The sequence below is a fragment of the Leucoraja erinacea genome, chromosome 21, assembly GCF_028641065.1.
Source record: "Leucoraja erinacea ecotype New England chromosome 21, Leri_hhj_1, whole genome shotgun sequence".
In the NCBI taxonomy this organism is placed as follows: domain Eukaryota; kingdom Metazoa; phylum Chordata; class Chondrichthyes; order Rajiformes; family Rajidae; genus Leucoraja; species Leucoraja erinaceus.
Window position 1 is genome coordinate 32,595,519 of NC_073397.1, and position 21,926 is coordinate 32,617,444.

Here is a 21,926-nt window from a genome sequence, read left to right on the forward strand (position 1 = left end):
CCATGCACAGGATGTCTTGCAGTTCCCAATTAAACCACATGGAGACAGCATTGAGAACAAACCTCCATTGTGAAATGCTAAAAGATGATCTGAAATCAAATAACTTGTGTCTTGTCTCCCTCTTGAGGTTAAACGATCAGTGACTTTTGTGCAATCATTTGTTCAACATATACATTTTTCAACTGAGACATTTTTTTCTTATGCACAAAATTGAAAATTGATGAATGGTGGCGAATCTGTGGAATTCTTTGCCACAGGCAGCTGTGGAGGCCAAGTCAATGGATATTTTTAAGGAGGAGGTTGTCAGATTATTGATTAGTACGGGTGTCAAGGATTATAGGGAGGTGGCAGGAGAATGGGGTTGTGAGGGAAAGATACATCAACCAGGATTGAATGGGGGTATAGACTTGATGGGCCGAATGGCCTAATTCTGCTCCTATCACTTATGAAAATCACAAATATGTGTAGATCTACCTCATTGATGACTCTTGGACCATCCTCGATTGGACTTTGCTGGCGTTACCTTGCACTAAACGTTATTCCCTTATCATGTATTAAAAAAACTGCAGATGCTGGTTAAAATCGAAGGTAGACACAAAATGCTGGAGTAACTCAGCAGGTCAGAGGAATGGGCGATATTTCTTTCATACGTCGCTCATTTCTTCTCTCCAGAGATGCAGCCTGACCCGCTGAGATACTCCAGCATTTTGTCTACCTTCTACTCTCAATTGTAGTGGCCCACTCTGCCCCCTTATAACTCATTCCATTTATTATTTATTAAGTATGATCTTGAATGTTGACAGCTAGAATTTAATTCCATGCATCAAACCTCTTCTGCATAAAAAGGGTTATTGTTGTCATTTATTTGTTATTGCAGCTTGTATCATTGTCTTGTTATCCTAGACATCTCCGACTAACGTGGGCTGAGTCTAGCCGTCCTCTCCCATGTTTTTCTACAATTCCATTCTACCTATTGCAGTGGTTCCCAACCTTTTTTTGGCCATGCCCCACCTAATCACCTCTAAAATCCTGATGCCCCCCCACCATGTGGTGATATATAATTCTTATCATTTAAAAAGTGAACTCCGTTTCAGGTGAAGAAGCTTAAAACGCCAATACATTGGTTTAAACAAGCTTCAAAAGAACATGGCATCCATGAAAAAGAAAAATGAAATAAACAAAAGGCAGTTAAAGTTCTGAGCAAGAAATTACTAAAAAATTGTAAAAAAAAAAGAAAAAAACATTAGGTGGTATTAAAATAATAATAATGATAAATATGATCATAAAAGACTATTCACAGGTAATAAAGAGACAGAAAATTTCTATATTAGAATATTGAAATATTTGTGGATTGTCTCATACGAAAACAGCAAATAAAGTTTCAAAACATATAATAGAGAACTGAAATGTTATACAACTCAAACTAATTTGAATGGAAGCTTTTTCTGTAATACTTCGATCATTTTAATTAGTGTACAATAAAGTAAAGGTACCTATCAAATTTGGACCCAGACCTCCTCAGTCGCACTCAATTGCCCCCCTTAAAAATCAAATTGCCCCCCTGTGGGGCGTACGCCCCACGTTGGGAACCACTGACCTAGTGTAATCTGCGCTGTTACAGAATCAGAGAAAGGTATAGCAGAGAAACAGACCTTTCAGCCCATCAAGTCCATGGCGATCTTCAACCATCCATTTATACTAACTCCACATTCATCACTTTTTTTTGCATCTCCCCCTCATTCTTGAGTTTGAGTTTAGTAAAGAGGTACAGTGAAAAGCTTTTGTTTAGTTTGGTTTATGACAATAGACAATAGGTGCGGGAGTAGGCCATTCAGCCCGTCGAGCCAGTACCGCCATTCAATCCAGCTCTCTCTTGAAAGTGTCCAGAGAACTGGCCTCCACTGCCCTTTGAGGCAGAGAATTCCACAGACTCACAACTCTTTGTGTGAAAAAGTGTTTCCTCGTCTCCGTTCTAAATTCTTAAACTTTGTGGCGTGGGAGGAAACCAGAGGACCCAGAGTAAACCCACACAATCACAGGAAGAATGTGCAAACTCAACACCAACAAGACTCAGGGTCGGAAGTGAGCTCGAGTCTGTGGCAGTGAGAGACTCCACCAGCTGCAGAGCTAGTACCACAAAGACAACTCCTTACGTTTCAAGTGTTCACCACCCTCATCGATCTGGCATCATCTCCAAAATAAAACAACACAAACTCCACCTGCTGAATTATTCAACAACATTTCAAAGATAATTGGGCAGGTATGGACAGGAAAAGTGTCTGAAGGGTCATGAGCTGAAACATCACCCATCCTTTTCCTCCAGAGATGCTGCCTGACCCACTGAGTTACTCCAGCACTTTGTGTCTATCTTCGGTTTAAACCAGCATCTGCAGTTATTTTTTTCTTTTACACAAGGGTAAGTTGGATATGGGTCAAATGAAGGAAATGGGAATAGGTTTGATCTTGGTGGGCTATAGGGCCATGCAACAAGGAAAGTGACCCTTTGGCCCAACTTGTCTATGCCGACCAAGTTCTATAACAGTTGCACCCGCCCGCCTTTGTCCCACATCCCTCATTTCTGTCTGTGAACCAGCGTTCATCTTCGCAACGTGATGTGGAGTTGAAGTTGGAATTTAACGATCTCCAAGGAGGACGCAGATGAGACATTGTCTTGAACTTTTTCACTTCTTGTGGAGAATTCACACCCACTTGGGAGTCGGGGTGCTTTGTCACAGTGACAGGACTGTGATATGCTTCCTCATTTGGATAATGAGCTACTCAGAAGCGATCTTACAAGCGGTGGCATTTGTACCTTCCTGCTACAAAGCCTTCCTTCCCCGCAGCTTACATGCAGCCTGTGCTACACTTCACCAACATGCGTTTGATTTATTTTTACATTTCATTTCCACATAACAGGTATCGGATAATTATTAATACTGTCCCAATATACCTTGGTCTCATCACCCAAGGAGGCGGGGTGTTGTTTAATCATTTTTATGGATGACTTCCCCGTCCTCCCCCTCTCCACAAGGTCAGTACCACTTCCCCATTGTGGCACGTTAATTAGCCAACGTTACAGACTCGAGCACCCAGCCTAGAGCGTCATAGGTACGTTCGGCTGAGCTGAATGCCCAGATGTCACTGGGGAGCTCATTATATTTAGATACCGCCTTTGTCCCTCCGTTTTCTGCTCTGCGCTTTCTCCGCTGTTGGGTACAATGTTAGTGCTGCAAGGTGATGTGTTGGAAGGAACTGCAGATGCTGCTTTACACCGAAGATAGACACAAAATGCTGGAGTAACTCAGCGGGACAGGCAGCATCTCTGGAGAGAAGGAATGGGCGACGTTTCGGGTCGAGACCCTTCTTCAGATTGAGAGTCGGGGGAGGAAAGTGAAACGAGACATAGACGGTGATACGGAGAGATATCGACCAAATGAATGAAAGATATGCAAAAAAAGTAACAATGATAAAAGAAACAGGCCATTGTTAGCTGTTTGCTAGGTGATAACGAGAAGCTGGTGTGACTTGGGTGGGGTAGGGATGGAGAGAGAGGGAATGCAGGGGTTATGAAGTTAGATAAATCAAATATTTATACAAGATACTGATCCTGATACCATACACTGCGCTACAAGGTAGTGGAGAATGGCAAATGTGTTGGAAACAACTGCAGTCGCTGGTTGGCACCGATGATGCTGGAGAAACTCAGCGGGACTGGCAGCATCTCTGGAGAAAAAGGCTGGGTGACGAGAATCCCACCTCCCTGTCGGATTGCTCCTGGGCCCAGCCAAGATGGCCATTCGCGGGTCCAGGCAGCGGGCGGTCGATCGATGGTCATGCCAGAGTCGGCTGCCTGCTCCTCTTCAAGGCCTACGTCCGTGCTCGCGTGTCCCTGGAGAGGGAACGTGCGGTGTCCACGGGGACTCTGGGGCCCTTCCGTGGGCGCTGGTCACCGCGTGGGGTTGAGAGTATTGTAAATAATGAATGCATCGTTGTACTATAATGATTACCAAGGTCTAAGCGGAAGCTCAGAGGGGATAGAGCCTTTTCTGTTGCTGCCCCGGCACTCTGGAACACCTTGCCGCTGCAGATCAGACAGGCCCCTACACTGTCCATCTTTAAATCCTCCCTAAAAACTCACTTTTATTCACTGGCTGAGACATTGTTCCTGTTTTTAGTGCTTTTAATGTCTTTTAATTTTTACTGTTTTTATAGTCCTGTCGTCTTAATGGTTTTAGTAGTTTGTAATAACTTTTTGTTGACTTCCCATGTACAGCACTTTGTGGTAACTGATGTTGTCTAAAAGCGCTTTATAAATAAAGTTATTATTATTATTATTATTATTACTTGATATATTGTCACCTCTGATTGTGTTTTTGATGTATTTGCGTTTGTGCTGAATAACGTTTTTGGAAACAGGAAAAAAAAAGGGTTGACCCGGGGTTCGTTATATATACTAGGACACACCCCCATACCCTGTGACAACTCCTCCCTGCCACTGCCCAGTCACGTTGACCCTACCCCCGATTGCTGAGGGTCCGTGTAGCAAGTGGCCCCACCACAATGTATACATTTTGCCCCCATAGACGCTGTTTAACCCACGAGTTCTTCCAGCGTGTAGTTTGTAGTTTCTGATTCCAGCATCCGCATTCTCCTTTCCTCTTCAGAATTTTACGATCGTGCATCAACGATCTCCTGTAGATTGCCTCCACCACAATGCAGGAAAACTATGCCACTGCATTTAAAGGGAAAGCTTTTTAAAGTCATTAATCGAGAGCACTGTCTGACTCTGTGCAAAAGAATCTTTCCCGTACTTAAGCTGTAATTAATTTATTTTTCGAGATACAACATGGAAACAGGGTCTTCGGCCCACCGAGTCCACGCCGACCATCGATCGCCCTTTCACACAAGTTCTGAGTCATCCCACATTCTCCTCCACTCCCTACATATACACTAGCGGCATTTGACAAGAGGGCCAATGAACCTACCAGATTCAGATTCAGATTCAATTTTAATTGTCATTGTCAGTGTACAGTACAGAGACAATGAAATGCATTTGCCTGCAAACCTGCCTGTCTTTGAAATGTGGGAGGTGACCGGAGCACCCGGAAGAAACCCACACGGTTACACGGAGAGCGTGCAAACTCCACGCAGACAGCAGCCGAGGTCAGAATCGAACTCCGGTCTCTGGTGCTGTGAGGCAGCAGCTCCTCCAACTACGCCACTCTGTGAGTTAAATGAAATAAATAAAATAGGGCAAACGTTGAAAATGTAAATAAAAATCTCTCGTCTGTTCTATCGGAGAAACGAAGGATCCTTTCAACACATTTATCAAAAAGGCCACATTTTTTATATTGCTATTTGAGGATACAGAACATTGTGTGAGGCAGGGATTAGGGGAGTCAGTCAGAACCTTGCTCCCCCAGGCTGGAAATGCCACAGACATTTTTGCCCCAAAGAGGCCAAAAGTATAGAGGAGATGCGCAGGGCATGGTTCTTTTTTAAGGTAAGGGTGGTGGGTGCCAGGAATGCGTTGCCGGGGGTAAGATAGGAGGAAGATACGTTAGAGGCGTTTAGATAGGCAGGTAATGAAGGGATATGGATCACATGTCGAGGCATTGAAGGGGCTTTTCAATACGTAGGGAGCAAAGGGATTTTTAGAGGCAAGAGGCCTAGATAGAGTGGATGTGCAGAGGATGTTTTCCACTAGTGGGAGCGTCTAGGACCAGAGGTCACAGTCTCAGAATAAAAGGACGTACCTTTACAAAGGAGTTGAGGAGGAATTTCGTTAGTCAGAGGGCGGTGAATCTGTGGAATTCCTTGCCACAGACGGCAGTGCAGGCCAAGCCTGTGAGTAATTTTAAAGCAGAGATTGACAGATTCATGATTAGTATGGGTGTCAAGGATGACGGGGAATAGGCGCCGGAGACCCAGGTTTGATCCTGACCTCGGGTGTTGACGTGTGTGGAGTTTCTCTCTGTGACCTCGTGGGTTTCCTTCGGGTGCTCTGGTTTCCTCCCGCATCCCAAAGATGTGCGGGTTTGTGGTCTCAGTAAAAATAGTTGCCCCTGATGCGTGGGGAGTAGATGAGAAAATGGTACAACATAGAAATTGTGTGAATGGTTAAATCAGGTGGTGGGGAGTTCCTCCTCCCCCCCCCCCCCCCCCCCCCCCCACACGGGTACCATGTAATCTCGTGCTACCTGCTCTTTGGTCGGATAAACCGTCTCCCCCACCTGGTTTGCCAGGTGAGGAGGGGGCTGTGTACCCCCAGCAGGACCAAAAACAAGACCTGTCAAAGGGCGGATGAGCTTTTAGCGAGCCAACGGCCATCCACACTTCAGTAGAAGTTGCGATCACAGTCATACACGGCATTGTAAGGCACCGTTGATAATGATGATGATGTTGAATCAATGGTCAGCATGGACTCGGTGAGCCAAAGGGCCTCCTACAATCTGTACCTCTAAACTAAACCAAACCTCTAGATAACATGCAAGAATAATGTACTATATTTTGCTGTACAAATATTTTTTAATTTGGACATTTAAACAGGAATATTACCCAATCGCAGCCAAGTAACATGCTTGGAATAGTCAGCTTGGTGGAAATCATTGTATAGCCCAATTAGTAAATGAACAAAAACACATATTAAGGCAGACAATTGTCAAAACGTAAATAAAAATTTATTGCCTAGCAGGTTAAACTATTTCAATAAAATAACATTAATCAAACTTTCTGTACAATGTAGAATTTTTTTTTTAAAACTACATCACAAACCTAATTTATTTACATTAGCAAAACAATGGTTACCAGCATTATACCAGCTTTGTGTCAAATTGTATTAAGTCATTGGATGAAAGTGCACCTCTTCCTTGTGGTATTTGAAGTATTGCACTGGTAATGACAGTAGCTGTAAAGAGCTTTGTACTTTCCTTCATCTAAATCAAGCAAAATGATTGTCTTAGTTTTAAGAGTCAGAAGGTGGTGAATCTGTGGATTTCTTTGCCACAGAAGGCTGTGGAGGCCAAGTCAGTGGATATATTTAAGGCAGAGATAGATAGGTTCTTGATTAGTACTGGTGTCAGAGGTTATGGGGAGAAGGCAGGAGAATGGGGTTAGGAGGGAGAGATAGATCAGCCATGACTGAATGGCGGAGTAGACTTGATGGGCCAAATGACCTAATTCTACTCCTATCACTTATGATCTAATGAGTGTATGAACTGACAACTTCCACAGGAGAGGTGCAACCTATTTTGGACTTTCTAGGACTTCAAGTGAAAGGCAATTGCATTAATGATCCTGAATGTTTTAGACAGTCGCTGTGTTCTGGTAAACAAGAATGAGGCAAGACTCGGAATAACTACAGCACTCTCTGCGCAGTACGAAGCATTTTAAAATTGAACACACAACTATGTACACAATTTTGCATTTTAACAGACATGTAAACAGTGAATTACTACATTTGAATGCAAACTCACAGGATAATTCTATTTCTGCTGAATACACGCAAATTGTCAATTGTCAGCCACGGGCAAAGCTTCAGTATATGTGAGATTGCCAAAGTATCTATCCGTGCCAAAAACAAAATCTTTAATTGTCTCGTTTCAAACTTTTGCTTAACAAGTTCGGAATTTTAATCTGGTACACAGAAAACCAAGGGGTAAAAGGTGTAATGAGGAGGAGGAGGAGAGAGGAGCACAAACTAGACATCGGAGCTAAAATTGCTTCTTATTTCAAGATGTGTAGAATAAGTCCAGAATGTCCAGTCTGGTGTCCAACCCGAGTCTATTAAAGACTTGATGTAACACAGCAGTGAAGGGGATAAAATACAGACTTCTGGCTGGTGGAAAAGCCCTGATGGAAATTATACACAAGCAGAGACATTTCAATGGCCCCAAAGTAAAGTCAGACATCAATCCCCATTTTAAATCACACCCTGGGTCTGGTCACCTGCCTCACTTGAAGCAGCTCCTGGCACCTATTCACACATCGCAAGAATACTCAAGTAACCACAAAAAAAATGGGAGGAGAGGATTAAGGAGGAAAAAGAAATGAAATATTGCACTATTACATCTGTACAGTCTCACCAAGTTGTCCGAGCAAATTCTCCAGACTTAGAACTGCACAGAACCAAGTTAACTAGATCCTACACTAAAACGGCACTGCAGACACACAGACGAGATGAACAGAAATGCTCTACAAATGTAAAGATAAAACACGAGTGGTCTGAGATTCTCAACACTGGGAAACTACAATTCTAGATTTTTCACAACTACGGCTGAACTGAACCAAACATGAGCCTGAAGAAAGGTCTCGACCCGAAACGTCACCCATTCCTTTTCTCCAAAGATGCTGCCTGACCCGCTGAGTTACTCCAGCATTTTGTGTCTATTTACAACCATTTTGGTCAATGTTTTTTTGGGTCAGGTTGATATTACTCAACTGCAATTTGAACTTGTAGTGCGGTGAAATTGGTTTGAAACAAAGTTCCATTTCCTAGATGTGTGGGAAGGAACTGCAGATGCTGGTTTACACTGAAGATCGGCACAAAATGCTGGAGTAACGCAGCGGATCGGGTGGCATCCCTGGAGAAAAGAAATAGGAGACGTTTTGTTTCAAAGTCTGAAGAAGGGTCTTGATCCGAAACATCACCTATTCCTTATCTCCAGAAATGCCGCCTGGCCCGCTTAGTCAAGGGACTGTCCCACTTTCACGGCCTAATTCACGACCTCTGCCGAGTTTGCCCTCGACTCATACTCGCAGCATGGTCGTCACAAGGTCGTAGGAGGCCGTAGGTAGGTCATGATGCTAGTCGTAGGTACTCGTGGTATCAGGTAGGTCGGGGCGTTTTTTCTAGAATGGTGAAAAATGCCCACGAGTAAAAAAAGTCGTGAATTAGGTCATGAAAGTGGGTCAGGCCTTTAACTCCAGCATTTTGCTTCTGTCCATTTTTAAGGCAGAGATAGATAGATTCTTGATTAGTGCGGGTGTCAGGGGTTATGGGGAGAAGGCAGGAGAATGGGGTTAGGAGAGAGATAGATCAGCCATTATTGAATGGCGGGGTAGACTTGATGGGCCGAATGACCTAATTCTACTCCTATCTCATGATCTTATGAACTTATGATTTTCTAGATTATAGACACCCCAGGATACCGATTGATAAGCATTAGAAAATAGCTCGGTGTCAGGATTAAACATTTGTTACCTTACTTCCCTCGTCGTCCCACCTGAACCTAAAGCAAAACTTTCACATCCACAATTTAAAAGCACGTACACGCAAACTCCACCAAGACAGCATCTGCCAGCCAGCTAAATGGTTAGCGTGGTTTAAAAAAACAAATGCAACTGAAAATATCTTACAATGTAAAAAAATAGATTAAATGTGATAAAATATTTACCGTGTTAGCTTTGAACAAAATTGTACTCAAAGAAAAAGCAACTGAATTGTCGGAGCTATTTCTATATTTTTAAGGCACTGTTAAAAAGGGCTTTAACATGGAGCTCTGCCCATCGGTTTCAACATGTACGCAATGTGCAAATGTACCACAGATTTTTAAAAGTTAGTACTAAAATCAAAATTTGTGCAAGTCCCCTGACTCAACTGTGACACAAAGGGCATAATTTAGAACAATTCACACAGTTGCTGTAGAATTCTGCCCCAAATATCAGCAAAAATAATATTTGCCATAGACTGTCTGCCTACTCCTCTCAAGCCCCCAAGTTCAATTTATCTTTCATTAGTTCAGTTAACAGATTTTGTGTGAATATATACTATTTAAGAAGCATTTAAGATCTCCGCTTGGATGTAAACATGATATGCACCGCTGTATTTGCATGCCCGGCCAACTTTTCTTCATTTGTCACAGATGGCTTAAATAAAACAGTCAATAATTTAACATGGGTGATTTCTCCCTCAGTAAGAATGGACGTCTCTATCAGTGCTGACAAGATGGATCTGTCCACCAAGATTGTCCAGTGGCTCCATCCTCCAAGACACCCCAGTGCTCGGTGACATCGCTCGAAAACTCGCGAGTGGGATTCTTCAGATTTTAGCCAAATGTGTGAAACATTTCTGCCGTGGTTTTAGAAATTTGAGGGGCTTTGCTTCATAATTGAATTGTAATTCTATATCGAAGGGCTATAAGAGATTAACTGTCCCGTTGCACTTGAGTTCTTGACTTACGCAGGTATTGTTCAGTTTTAGAAGTACATGGGGAATTAAAGTATTAATTCAGTAGAAGAACAGGTACAGTTCGGGCAAGTCCAGGTTTATAGTATTCGGTGCTGCTGCCTTGGAAGGGCTTAAAACTAGGGATGTGTTACAGTGCAGCAAGTTTAAATTTGCTTGACTAAAATCGGAATCAGTAACAGGATAAATCTCGACCCATCTAAACAGACTTGATTCCTGCAGCTACACAGTATATGGCTGTGTAGGCAATATCGCAGCTCCATGCAAGTGTACGTTATGTTACAGCTACGGGTCCACCACTGATTTGCCGGCAACTGGTGATCCGGCACCTCCTTGAATCCGGACAAAATTACAAGAATGCACTTGAAACCCCCCCCCCCCCCCCCCCAGAAGTCCCCCCAAAAATGTGGGGCTTGGGCCGGGTCAGGTGGCCGATCCCGACCTCATCGGGACTTCCGCAGCCGATTGGCGGGTCAAATTTGTTCCCCGCGGCCCGGGGCTCTGGAACTCCTCTCAGAGGCCGCGACCTCTATTGTTCCGGCAAAACGGGTAAGGCTTTGGAACCGAGGGTACAGGAAAATCGGTGGTGGACCTGTACTGGTTAAAAATTGGAGAATAGCTGGAATATGGTCTAGCTAATTCAGCGACCTATTTATATTTAATTCTGCTTTTATTTCAGTGAATTCTAGGCAGAGTATTTTGATATTGTAAAAACCAATATCGTCATTGCAATTGGCATCATTGCAAGACATGAAGAAGGGGCAAGGGGAGTAATGGTGGGTGTCAGGGGAGTACGTGCACACACACACACACACATTGTCGTTAGCTAAGTAAAACCTGAACCATCTCATGCATGTCCCATCCACAACGATGTGGTTCTTTTCAATAGCTGTTACATAGGTTAAAGACACCACAATATCCACGAGCTGGCAGAGGAAGTCAAACAGCTTGATATAAATGGATGTACATGAAGTGACTCCAGTCCCAATGCAGCTTGCAACACCGCTATTGTATTACTGTGCAAACGTAGACACGCCAGAGCTTGGTTTAACGAAACACAGACGCCACAAGTTGACCACATCCCAGCAGCTCCAATTCTCTGAAGGATCAGGAATCCGCAGCGAAGCATCTTTCATAGATCTCCATCCGAAGGCGGCTGGCAAAGACTGTAAAGCCTAGGAGAAAAGTGAAGGGAGGTGCGAGTTTACAATGCGCAGGAAGTAACGGCAGATGCTGGTTTATACTGTAGATGGACACAAAGTGCTGGAGTAACTCAGCGGGTCTGGCAGCATCTCTGGTGAAAAGGAATAGGCGACGTTTCAGGTCGTAACCCTTCTTCAGACTGGAGAAGCTACGGTACCGGAAGTCTTCAGACTGGAGAAGGGTTCCGACCCGAAACATCACCTCTTCCTTTTCTCCGGAGATGCCGCTTGACCCGCTGAGTTTCACCAGCATTTTGTGTCTATCTGCAAGTTTACAATCTTTTATCCACTGAAGAAATATACTTTTTACAAACTCCTGCAGACGCACCATAAAAAGCTCACTGTCGGGGTGGCACGGCAGCTTAGTTTGGGAACAGCTCTGCCAAAGGCCACAAGACACTGCAGAGAGTTGTGGATGTTGCAAGCAGGGTCCATCACTGAGAGCAGACACCCCACCTACACTTCACCATGCCTCGGAAAAGCAACCAACAGTAGAGTTGCTGCCTCACAGCGCCAGAGACACAGGTTCAATCCTGACTACGGGTACCGTCTGTACGGAGTTTGTACGTTCTCCCCGTGACCTGCGTGGGTTTTCCCCGGGTGCTCCGGTTTCCTCCCACACTCCAAAGACGTACAGGTTTGTAGGCTAACTGGCTTTGGTATAATTGTAAATTGTCCCGTGTGTGTGTAGGATATCGTTAGTTTGTTGGGATCGCTGGTCGGCGTGGACTAGATGGACTGAAGGGCCTGTTTCCATGCTGTAACTCAAAACTAAATCAAAGACTTGCACCCAGCCCGGTCATTCCTCCTTCTCCCTGCTCCCATCAGGCAGAAGATGGAGAAGTTTGAATACGCGCACCACCAGACACCATCAGCTTCTTCCCCTCCGTTATCAGGCTTCTGAACGGTCCTTCCATAAGCTAGGGTACTGTCCGACTCACCTATTGCGGACATTGGATTTTGTCTCTGGAACTGATGCACCTTCATCTTGCTATTGAGGGAGCCCAGCCTAGGTTAATAAGGTTAATTCCCAGGATGGCGGGACTGTCATATGCTGAGAGAATGGAGCGGCTGGGCTTGTACACTCTGGAGTTTAGAAGGATGAGAGGTGATCTCATTGAAACATATAAGATTGTTAAGGGTTTGGACACGCTAGAGGCAGGAAACATGTTCCCGATGTTGGGGGAGTCCAGAACCAGGGGCCACAGTTTAAGAATAAGGAGTAAGCCATTTAGAACGGAGACGAGGAAAGCACCGCCATTCAATGTGATCAAGGTTGACCATCCTCAATCAGTATCCCGTTCCTGCCTTCTCCCCATATCCCCTTACTCCGCTATCTTCAAGAGCCCTATCTAACTCTCTCTTGAAAGCATCCAGAGAACCGGCCTCCACCGCCCTCTGAGGCAGAGAATTCCATAGACACGTTTCTTAAACATTGCGTTAGTTCCTACCTCAGCTACCTCCGCTGGCAGCTCGTTCCATGCACCCACCGCCCTTTGTGTGAAAAAGTTACCCCTCAGGTTCATACTAAAACTTTCCCTTAAACCTATGTCCTCTGGTTCTCGATTCCCCTACTCTGGGCAAGGGACTCTGCCCAATCTATTCCTCTCATGATTTTGTACACCTTTTAAGTTCGCCCCTCATCCTCCTGCGCTCCAAGGAATAATAGTCCCAGCCTCTACAACCTCTCCCCATAGCTCAGGCCCTCGGGTCCTGGCAACATCCTCACAAATCAATCGGATCGAACGGTTGCCGGACAGGAAGGCGTGCGTTTGGCTTCAAATTAGTGCACGTACTGGACAGGAAATAGCACCTTAAAATATTTCAAATCCTGTCTGCCATTTGAAATATTTTTACATTCCCAATAACAAACTGGATGCAAACATGCTGAAATGCTCGCCTGTTAGCTCTGGCTGACATACACGTAACCACAGGCATAACTGCTACACCTCACACATAAATACAGCAGTCAACAAACAAGTAGCCTACCTTGGTACAGACTGGGGCATCTGATCCATTGCCTTGAGGTTTTTGGCAGAGTTCTCCACTCTTGCACCCTGGAGGAATAAAAACCAATTATTAATTTTTTTTTAAATATTAAAAACACAAAAAACACCACTCAGATTGTGGGGCTTGGCTGCTTGTATTTGGAACTGGCGGCCCAGGGTTTGAGTTCACTTACTTCTACAGAGGCGCCGCATGAAAACATTCCATGGGGATGCATCGCAGCTTGGTTGGGGTGCAGCTCCATTCAAGGCCGCAAGAAATCGTAGAGAATTGTGGACGCAGCCCAGACCATCAAACAAACCAACCTCCCTTCCATCCTCCCCTCCAACCTCGGGAGATGCAACACCTGCCCCTTCACCTCCCCCCTCGACTCCATCCAAGGACCCCGACAGTCTTTTCAGGTGAGGCAGAGGTTCACTTGCACCTCCCCCAACCTCATCTACTGTATCCGCTGCTCCAGATGTCAACTCCTGGTGACACCTGGAACCAAGCGAGCTGGACTGAGACCAAGTGCAGTCCCATCTTAACCTACCTGATCTCAGCACTTTAACTCCCCATCCCATTCCCAATCTGACCTTTCTGTCCTGGGTCTCCTCCACTGTCAGAGTGAGGCCCAGTGCAAATTGGAGGAACAGCACCTCATATTTCGCTTGGGTAGTTTGCACCCCAGCAGTACGAACATTGACTTCTCCAGCTTCAAGTGGCCCTTGTTTTCCCTCTCTCTCCATCCCCTCCCCGTCTCAGTTCTCCCACCAATCTTACTGTCTTCAACGACATTGTATCTCCATCCCACCGACTCCCCTGTCACCAGCCTGAAGAAGGGTCTCGACCCGAAACGTCACCCATTCCTTCTCTCCAGAGATGCTGTCTGTCCCACTGAGTTACTCCAGCAATTTGTGTCTCCTTTCCATTGACTCCATTTATACCTCGCATTGCCTCGGCAAGGCCAGCAGCGTAATCAAGGACGAGTCGCATCCCTCTTCTCCCCTCTCCCATCTGGCTAAAGATATATGGAAATGTGAAAACGCACACCTAAAAATTCAGGGACCGTTTCTTCCCAGCTGTCATCAGGTCACTGAACCATCCTACCTCAACCAGAGAGCAGTCTTGAACTACTATCTACCTCATTGGAGACCTTCAGACTATCTTTGATTGGACTTTGCTGGCTTTATCCTGCATTAAATGTTATTCCCTTATCATGTATCTGTACACTGTGAACGGCTCGATTGTGATCATGTATTGCCTTTCCAGTGACTGGTTAGCACGCAACAAAAGATTTTCACTGTACCTCAGTGCAGATGACCATAAACTAAACAGATATTTGAAGGCTGTACCTGTTTTCGCATTATGTCTGTGGCTTGCATGATGCATCTCGGTAGAAGCCCGTGGCTCCGTGCTAAAATGACTGCTTGTTCCAGAGTCACGCTCAAAGTACTCCTGCATAAAATTAACATTTCAGACCCATTAACGTTACCTCTGAGCGAATGCACACACAGTCTTTAACCCAGAGTTGGGGAATGGAGAAACCCAAGTGGACAGCGGTTTAAGGAGAGAGGGGAAAGATTTAATCGGGGAATCTTTCTCAGTGGGTATGTGGAAGGAGCTGGTGGGAGGTGGTAGCTGAGGCATGGACGATCACAGCTTTTAAAAGACACTTGGACGGGAACATGTTTAGGAAAAGGTTTATTGAGACGATCATTTATGGTGCGGCACGGTGGCGCAGCTGTAACGTTGCGTCATTACAGGTCCACAGAACTGGGTTCGATCCTGACCACGGGCGCTGTCTGCACAGAGTTTGCATGTTCACCCTGTGAGCGCATGGGTTTCCTCCCACTTTCCAAACGTGTGTAGGCTTGCAAATTGTCCCTAGTGTGCAGGATAGGACCAGTGTGTGTGTGTGTGTGTAGGGTAGTGCTAGTGTGTGTATGTGTGTGTGTGTGTGTGAGTGTGTGTGTGTGTGGGAGAGTTTTTGTGTGTGTGTGTGTGTGTGAGTGTGTGTGTGTGTGTGTGTGTGAGATCGCTGGTCGGCACAGAGTGCCCGTGGTCCACGCTGTTTCTCGACACTAAACTAAGACCCGGGTTCCATCCTCGTCCCGTTAATAGGCGCTTGGATAGCTTAGAGTCAGTGTACGGGTGGTTGTGGGTTAGCACGAACGCGGAGGGCCGAAGGGCCTGTTTCCACGCTGCATCTTCGAACAGCTAAGCGTCAACCACGTTTGGCGGTCTGCAGCGCACATGTCAGACGGGCGATTCCCTTCATCGAAGAACATGAGTGCACCAGATGGGCTTTTATGACAATCTGGTCGTGTCCTGGTCAATGTTACCGACACCAGATTTTAATTCCAGGCTGGTTTAATTACTCAAATATAAACCGCCAACTACATTGGTGGGATTGAAACTTGTATCCCTGGATCAACCATCCACAACACTGGTTGTTGTTCCAGCATCTTTACCACTCTGCTAAATTAAACTTCAAATCCAATTTCCCACCTTGTGCTGTATGTATGACAATGAGCAGTGTTGTATTCAATCTGCTGCCTCAGGGCACCACAGAGCAGGGTCTATACTTTGATGTCCTGTGCTGTCTGTGGGCAATTTGCTAGTTCCCCCCGTCTTTAACCATGTGGGTATCATCTGGGTGCTTCCTTCCACTCGCCATCAGGGTGGCGCAGCGGTATAGTCGCTGCCTCACAGCGTCACGGACCCGGGTTCGATCCTGGCTACGGCTGCTGTCTGTACAGAGTCTGTACCTTCTCCCCGGGACCGTGTGGGTTTTCCCCGGGTGCTCCGGTTTCCTCCCACACTCCAAAGACGTGCAGATTCGCGGGTTAATTGGCCTCCATAAATTGTCCCTGGGGTGTAGGATAGAACGGATGTACGGGGGATAGTCGGTCGGCACGGACTCGGTGGGCCGAAGGACATGTTTCCACGCTGTGCCTCTAAAAATAAACTAAAAGATCTGGGTTCCATCATGACCTGGGTTTGATCCTGTCTAAGTGGAGTTTGCACGTTCTTCCCGTCACCCACTGGGTTTCTTCCGGATGCTCCGGTTTGCTCCCACCTCCTGAAGACATGCGGGGATGTAGTTTAATCGGGCTCTGTAAAATTGCCCCTCGCATGTAGGGAGCGGGTGGGAAAGTGGGATAACATAGAACTAGAATGAACAGGAGATCGATGGTCAGCGTGGACTCGATGGGCTGAAGGGCCAGCTTCCAAGCTCCATCTTCAAACTACACATTTAATCAGGGAGTGCAGTGGGTCACTAGGATTATATAATAGAACACTAACCATGAGGAACCGATCAGGGCACTGTTATTAATGAAGTGTAGGCCAGCCATGAGGATTAATGTCACCACTGTATCTGTTCTAGCAAACCAGACACCAATGGTTTCCGATACCGAGGGTTTGCAATTACTTTTAAGCATTCCAGCTGCATAACATGCATGGGCGGCACGGTGGTGCAGCGGTAGAGTTACTGCCTTACAGCGCCAGAGACCCGGGTTCGATCCTGACCACGGGTGCTTGTCTGTACGGAGTTTGTACGTTCTCCCCGTGATATGCGTGGGTTTTCGCCGAGATCTACGGTTTCCTCCCACACTCCACACACGTACAGGTTTGTGGTTTAATTGTCTTGGTATAAATGTAAAATTGCTCCCAGTGTGTGTAGGATAGTGTTAGTGTGCGGGGATCGCTAGTCGGTGCGGACTTGGTGGGCCGAAGGGCCTGTTTTTTGCGCTGTATCTCTAAACTGAACTAAAGGGCCTGTCCCACTTGGCCGTCATTTGCTCCTCATTTACGCATCATATGTAAACTAGGACAACGCGTCGTGATGCGCGATGTCGCGCGCAAATCACGCGTCAGCACAGCCGTCTGGTGCGCGTGACAGGCCCTTAAACTTTAACGGCAGGTCTGTGCGGACTGAAAAGTCACGAGTTACCTCTGTATGCCAGTGCTGCACATGACCATATGGCACGCTCCAAGCCGGTTACACAGCTCCGAGGATATTGGCAGCACCGCGACTCCAGACGCATTGCCGCTCACATTTGTCACGGCTGCTGCATTTTTGGGATTGATGTACAGTTCCATGAGTCGTTGCAGCTCCTCCAATGCATTCAGCGGTCGCAGCAACTGTGCATTTTGAAAGAAAGCAAGACTGCAGATGTTACCATTTTACTGAGTCCCACTGGACTTGAAAAAATGATATCCTCGATTCTCATTCCCACCACCATCATCATCATCATCATCATTGTCCAGGGCACAAGTGCTGGAGTAACTCAGCGGGCCAGGCAGCATCTCTGGACAACATGGATAGGTGACGTTTCGGGTCGGGATTCTTCCTCAGACCAAGCAGGGTCCCGACCAGAAACGTCACCTCTTCACATTCTTTGGATCGGTGGCATTTCAGAGGAAGAAGGGTCCTGATCCGAAAGGTCAACTGTCCACGTTCTACGGAGATGCTGCCTGACCCGCAGTTACTCCAGCACTTTGCGTCTTTTTGTGTCAAGCCTGAAGAAAAGTCCGAATCCGAAATGTCACCTGTCCATTCCCTCCACTTTGTGCTTTGTTCATGACTCCAGCATCTGCAACTTGGTGTATTTACATTTTCCTTCATGCTCGTTGTTGCACTGTACAGGATCGACTAAAACCCAACTGAATTACAACCTCCTCCCACCTATATTAGCATGTTTGTTCATGCCATTCAAAATTCTCCCTCCCTATTCTCTAGGTTTGCCTCGAAACAGGACTGGCTCTCTTGGCATTGCAAAAAGTGCCGATGCAAGCTAAATGGAGGAGTTAAATGACAGCACAGTGAAGTCAAAGTCGAGAGTGTTCAAGAAGGAAGTGCAGATGCTGGAATATCGAAGGTAGACAAAAGTGCGGGAGAAACTCAGCGGATGAAGCAGCATCTAGGGAGCGAAGGAAATAGGCAACGTTTCAGGTCGAAACCCTTCAAAGACGAAAGCTGTGGACAGAGAGGCAGATTTTGCAGAATTATGAACAACGAAAATCTTAAGACAAACCAGGGGATTTACAAGGAGCTGCAGATGCTGGTTAACTCGCAAAAAAGACACAAAGTGTTGGAGTAACTCAGCAGCTCAGGCAGCATCTCCGGAGAACGTGGATAGGTGACGTTCGGAGTCAAGACAGCACTTTGAGTTCTTCTGAGGATTTACAAACAGGGTGAATGGCAATGGTTAACCTGACACTCCACTTAACACTAGTTATCCAAAAGGGGATAAGTCATTCAGTGAACACTACAGAAGCATCTTACCCTGTTGATCTTTACAGCTGTGGCAGACGAATCCGAGGGTAAATTCGACCGTTCAAGATAGAATGCCCTGCGGAAAGATCAAAATCATAGAATGCAATTTGATTTTCTAATGGAAACTCCGTTACAAAACCCCAATGTAGATGCAGCATTAAGTTTGCTTCAGATCTAGAATTAGTACGAGAGGGTTATGGGCTTGTCCCACTTGGCGATATTTGAGGCAACTGCCTGTGATTGGTCGCCGAACCACCTACGACATCACCTACGTCAGGAGAAGTCAAGCTACGCTCATTGGCACCAAACCCACTGCCACCAAAAATGTTTCAACATGTTGAAAATTTAGCGGCAATCAGAAAGACGCTACGACTTTTTGCGCAACGGAAGAGACGACTCCTGGCGAACATGTGGCGACAAACTAGTCGCCTGTAGTTGCCTAAAAAAATTGCCTAAGTGGGACACGCCCATGACTGTCCAATTCACCTCTACCCCACTGCAGACCTCGGACCTTGTCTCTGGAACGGGAGCTCTACAGTGCTGAGATCTATATTCTGCACTTTGTGGCTTTCCCTTATGAGAGGGACTCTACACACGGTTTGATTATATTTATGTATAGTATTATTTGATCTGTTTGGATGGCATGCAAAATAAAGCTTTTTGCAGGTGGCAACAATAAAGCTGAACAGGATCCTGGCTGGGTTTAATGGGAACACATTCACGAGAGTTGGGTCTTTAAAAAGACAAAAGGGGTCGAGAGGGAAAGACAGGTCAGCCATGATTGAATGGCGTAATATACTTGATGGGCCGAATGGTCTATCTGCTCCTGGAACCAATGACCTCATTGAGACTTGGGCGGCACGGTGGCGTAGCGGTAGAGTTGCTGCCTTTCAGAGCCAGAGACTCAGGTTCGATCCTGACCACAGGTGATGCCTGCACGGAGTTTGTACTTCCCCCCCCATGACCTGAGTGTGTTTTCTCCGGGCACTCAGTTTCCTCCCACATCGGCTTGGTAAAATTGTAAATTGTTGTGTGTGTGTGTGTGTGTGTGTGTGTGTGTGTGTGTGTGTGTGTGTGTGTGTGTGTGTGTGTGTGTGTGTGTGTGTGTGTGTGTGTGTGTGTGTGTGTGTGTGTGTGTGTTAGTGCGTGTGTGTGTGTGTGTGTGTGTCAGTGGGTGCGTGTGTACGTGTGTTAGTGTGTGTGTGTGTTAGTGTGTGTGTGTTAGTGTGCGTGTGTGTGTGCGTCCGTGTGCGTGAGTGTGTTTGAGTGAGAGTGCGTCGTGTGTGTGTGTTAGTGTGCGTGTGTGTGTGTGTGCGTGTGCGAGTGTGTGCGAGTGTGTGTGAGTGTGCGTGTGAGAGTGTGTGTGAGTGTGTTAGTGTGCGTGTGTGTGTGCGTGTGCGTGTGTGTGTGTGTGTGTGTGTGAGTGTGTATTAGTGTGTGTGTGTGCGTGTGTGTCAGTGTGCGTGTGTGTGTGTGTGTGTCAGTGTGTGCGTGTGTGTGTGTACGTGCGTGTGTGTGTGTGCGTGTGCGTGTGCGTGTGTGTCAGTGTGCATGTGTGTGTGCGTGAGTGTGTGTTAGTGTGCGGGGATCACTGGTCAGCACGGACTCAGTGGGCCGAAGGGCCTGTTTCCGCACCGTATCTCAACAACAAACGGGTTACAAATATCTGGGGGTTTCCCCCCCAAAATCCTTCTCAGCAGATAATAAACTCACCTGACTTTCCGATGATAATATTTAACTTTATCAAGAGATGCTAAATTGATCTGTTGTTGAAATTCTTCTGCCACCACATTGTCTGGACAACACGGACCTTCGAGAGCTATAGAAAAATATTAGAAAATAACATTGAAAATAAATTGAAAACCCTGGCCTGGCTTTGCTGTGACTGATTAAAATAAAGTTCACACACAAAACTACTGATCATGAACAACACTAGAATCTTTCAAGAATAACAGCAAAGAGCAATAAATCAACAAGACAACCACAACTGAATCACTAGATTGAACTTCGATCTTTCTCTTCAATTTTAATTTGTTTTATTTAGTGTGATACAGTGTGGAAACAGGCCCTCCGGCTCAGCTTCCCCATGTTGCCCAATCTACACCAGTCCCATCTGCCTACATTTGGCCCACGGATCAAAGAAACTGAAGACTAATTCCTTCCCCACTTGTTTGCAATCGGGAGGGTTTTTTTTTTCAGTGGCCAGTGTCCTTGTGGAAATTCATTTGTAAATGCATTTCTAAACCTTTCCTCACCTTGTACTTGTCCAAATGCCTTTCAAACATTGTGATAATATCTGCCTCAACTACCTCCTTCAGCAGCTCGTTTCATCCTTAGTGTAAAAAGCAGCCCCATGGGTTGCTATTAAATCTTTCCCCCCTCACTTTAAACCTGTGTTCTCTGGTTCTTGATTCCCTTACTCTGGGTAACAGGCTCTGTGCATTTACCCTATCCATCCCTCTCATGATCTTATACACCTCTACAAGATGACCCCAATCATTCTCCTGCGTCTCCCTATAACTCAGGCCCTCGAGTCCTGACAAAATCCTCGCAAATCTCTGAACCCTTTCTAGTTTACCCCAATCATTCTCCTGCGTCTCCCTATAACTCAGGCCCTCGAGTCCTGACAAAATCCTCGCAAATCTCTGACAGTTTTTCTCCTAGTTTTGACAACAACATCCTTGTTTTGCTCTTGGCAAAAATTTTTTTTCCTCTGGCGATTCTTCTTTTGCAGTGGGTATGGCTCTGGTGATTGTCCTATGTCTGGGGAGTATTGTGCACAGAGAGAAGGCAGGTACTAATTTGAGGAATGATCATCCTTGTGATTGAGGGCAGTGCAACGTAGGAAGAGATTGAATGGCCTACCCTGGGAATTTCTATGTTTCTATGTTTCTATGGAAGATTGAAAAGACTAGGCTTGTATTCACTGGAGTTTAGAAGGATGAGGGGGGGTATCTTATAGAAACATATAAAATTATAAAAGGACTCGACAAGCTGGATGCAGGAAAAATGTTCCCAATGTTGGACGAGTCCAGAACCAGGAGCCACAGTCTTAGAATAAAGGGGAGGTCATTTAAGAATGAGGTGAAAAAAAACGTTTTCACCCAGAGAGTTGTGAATTTATGGAATTCCCTGCCATAGAGGGCAGTGGAGGCCAAGTCACTGGATGGATTTAAGAGAGAGTTAGATAGAGCTCTCGGGGCTAGTGGAGTCAAGGGATATGGGGAGAAGGCAGGCATGGGTTATTGATAGGGGACGATCAGCCATG

At 45.9% G+C, this 21,926-nt stretch overlaps 1 protein-coding gene across 1 annotated transcript in view; it reads right to left on the bottom strand.

The window, feature by feature from the left end:
- Positions 1-9,695: 9,695 nt before the first annotated feature.
- prex1 (phosphatidylinositol-3,4,5-trisphosphate-dependent Rac exchange factor 1) overlaps positions 9,696-21,926 on the bottom strand; it is a 178,436-nt gene continuing 166,205 nt past the window's right edge. The window contains exons 35-40 of the mRNA XM_055652550.1: positions 20,372-20,477; positions 18,668-18,734; positions 17,333-17,523; positions 14,730-14,832; positions 13,378-13,445; positions 9,696-11,361 (exon numbers count right to left, since the gene is read on the bottom strand). Coding sequence (XP_055508525.1) covers positions 11,319-11,361; positions 13,378-13,445; positions 14,730-14,832; positions 17,333-17,523; positions 18,668-18,734; positions 20,372-20,477 — 578 coding nt within the window. The 3' untranslated portion in view covers positions 9,696-11,318. The remainder of the gene's footprint in view (positions 11,362-13,377; positions 13,446-14,729; positions 14,833-17,332; positions 17,524-18,667; positions 18,735-20,371; positions 20,478-21,926) is intronic.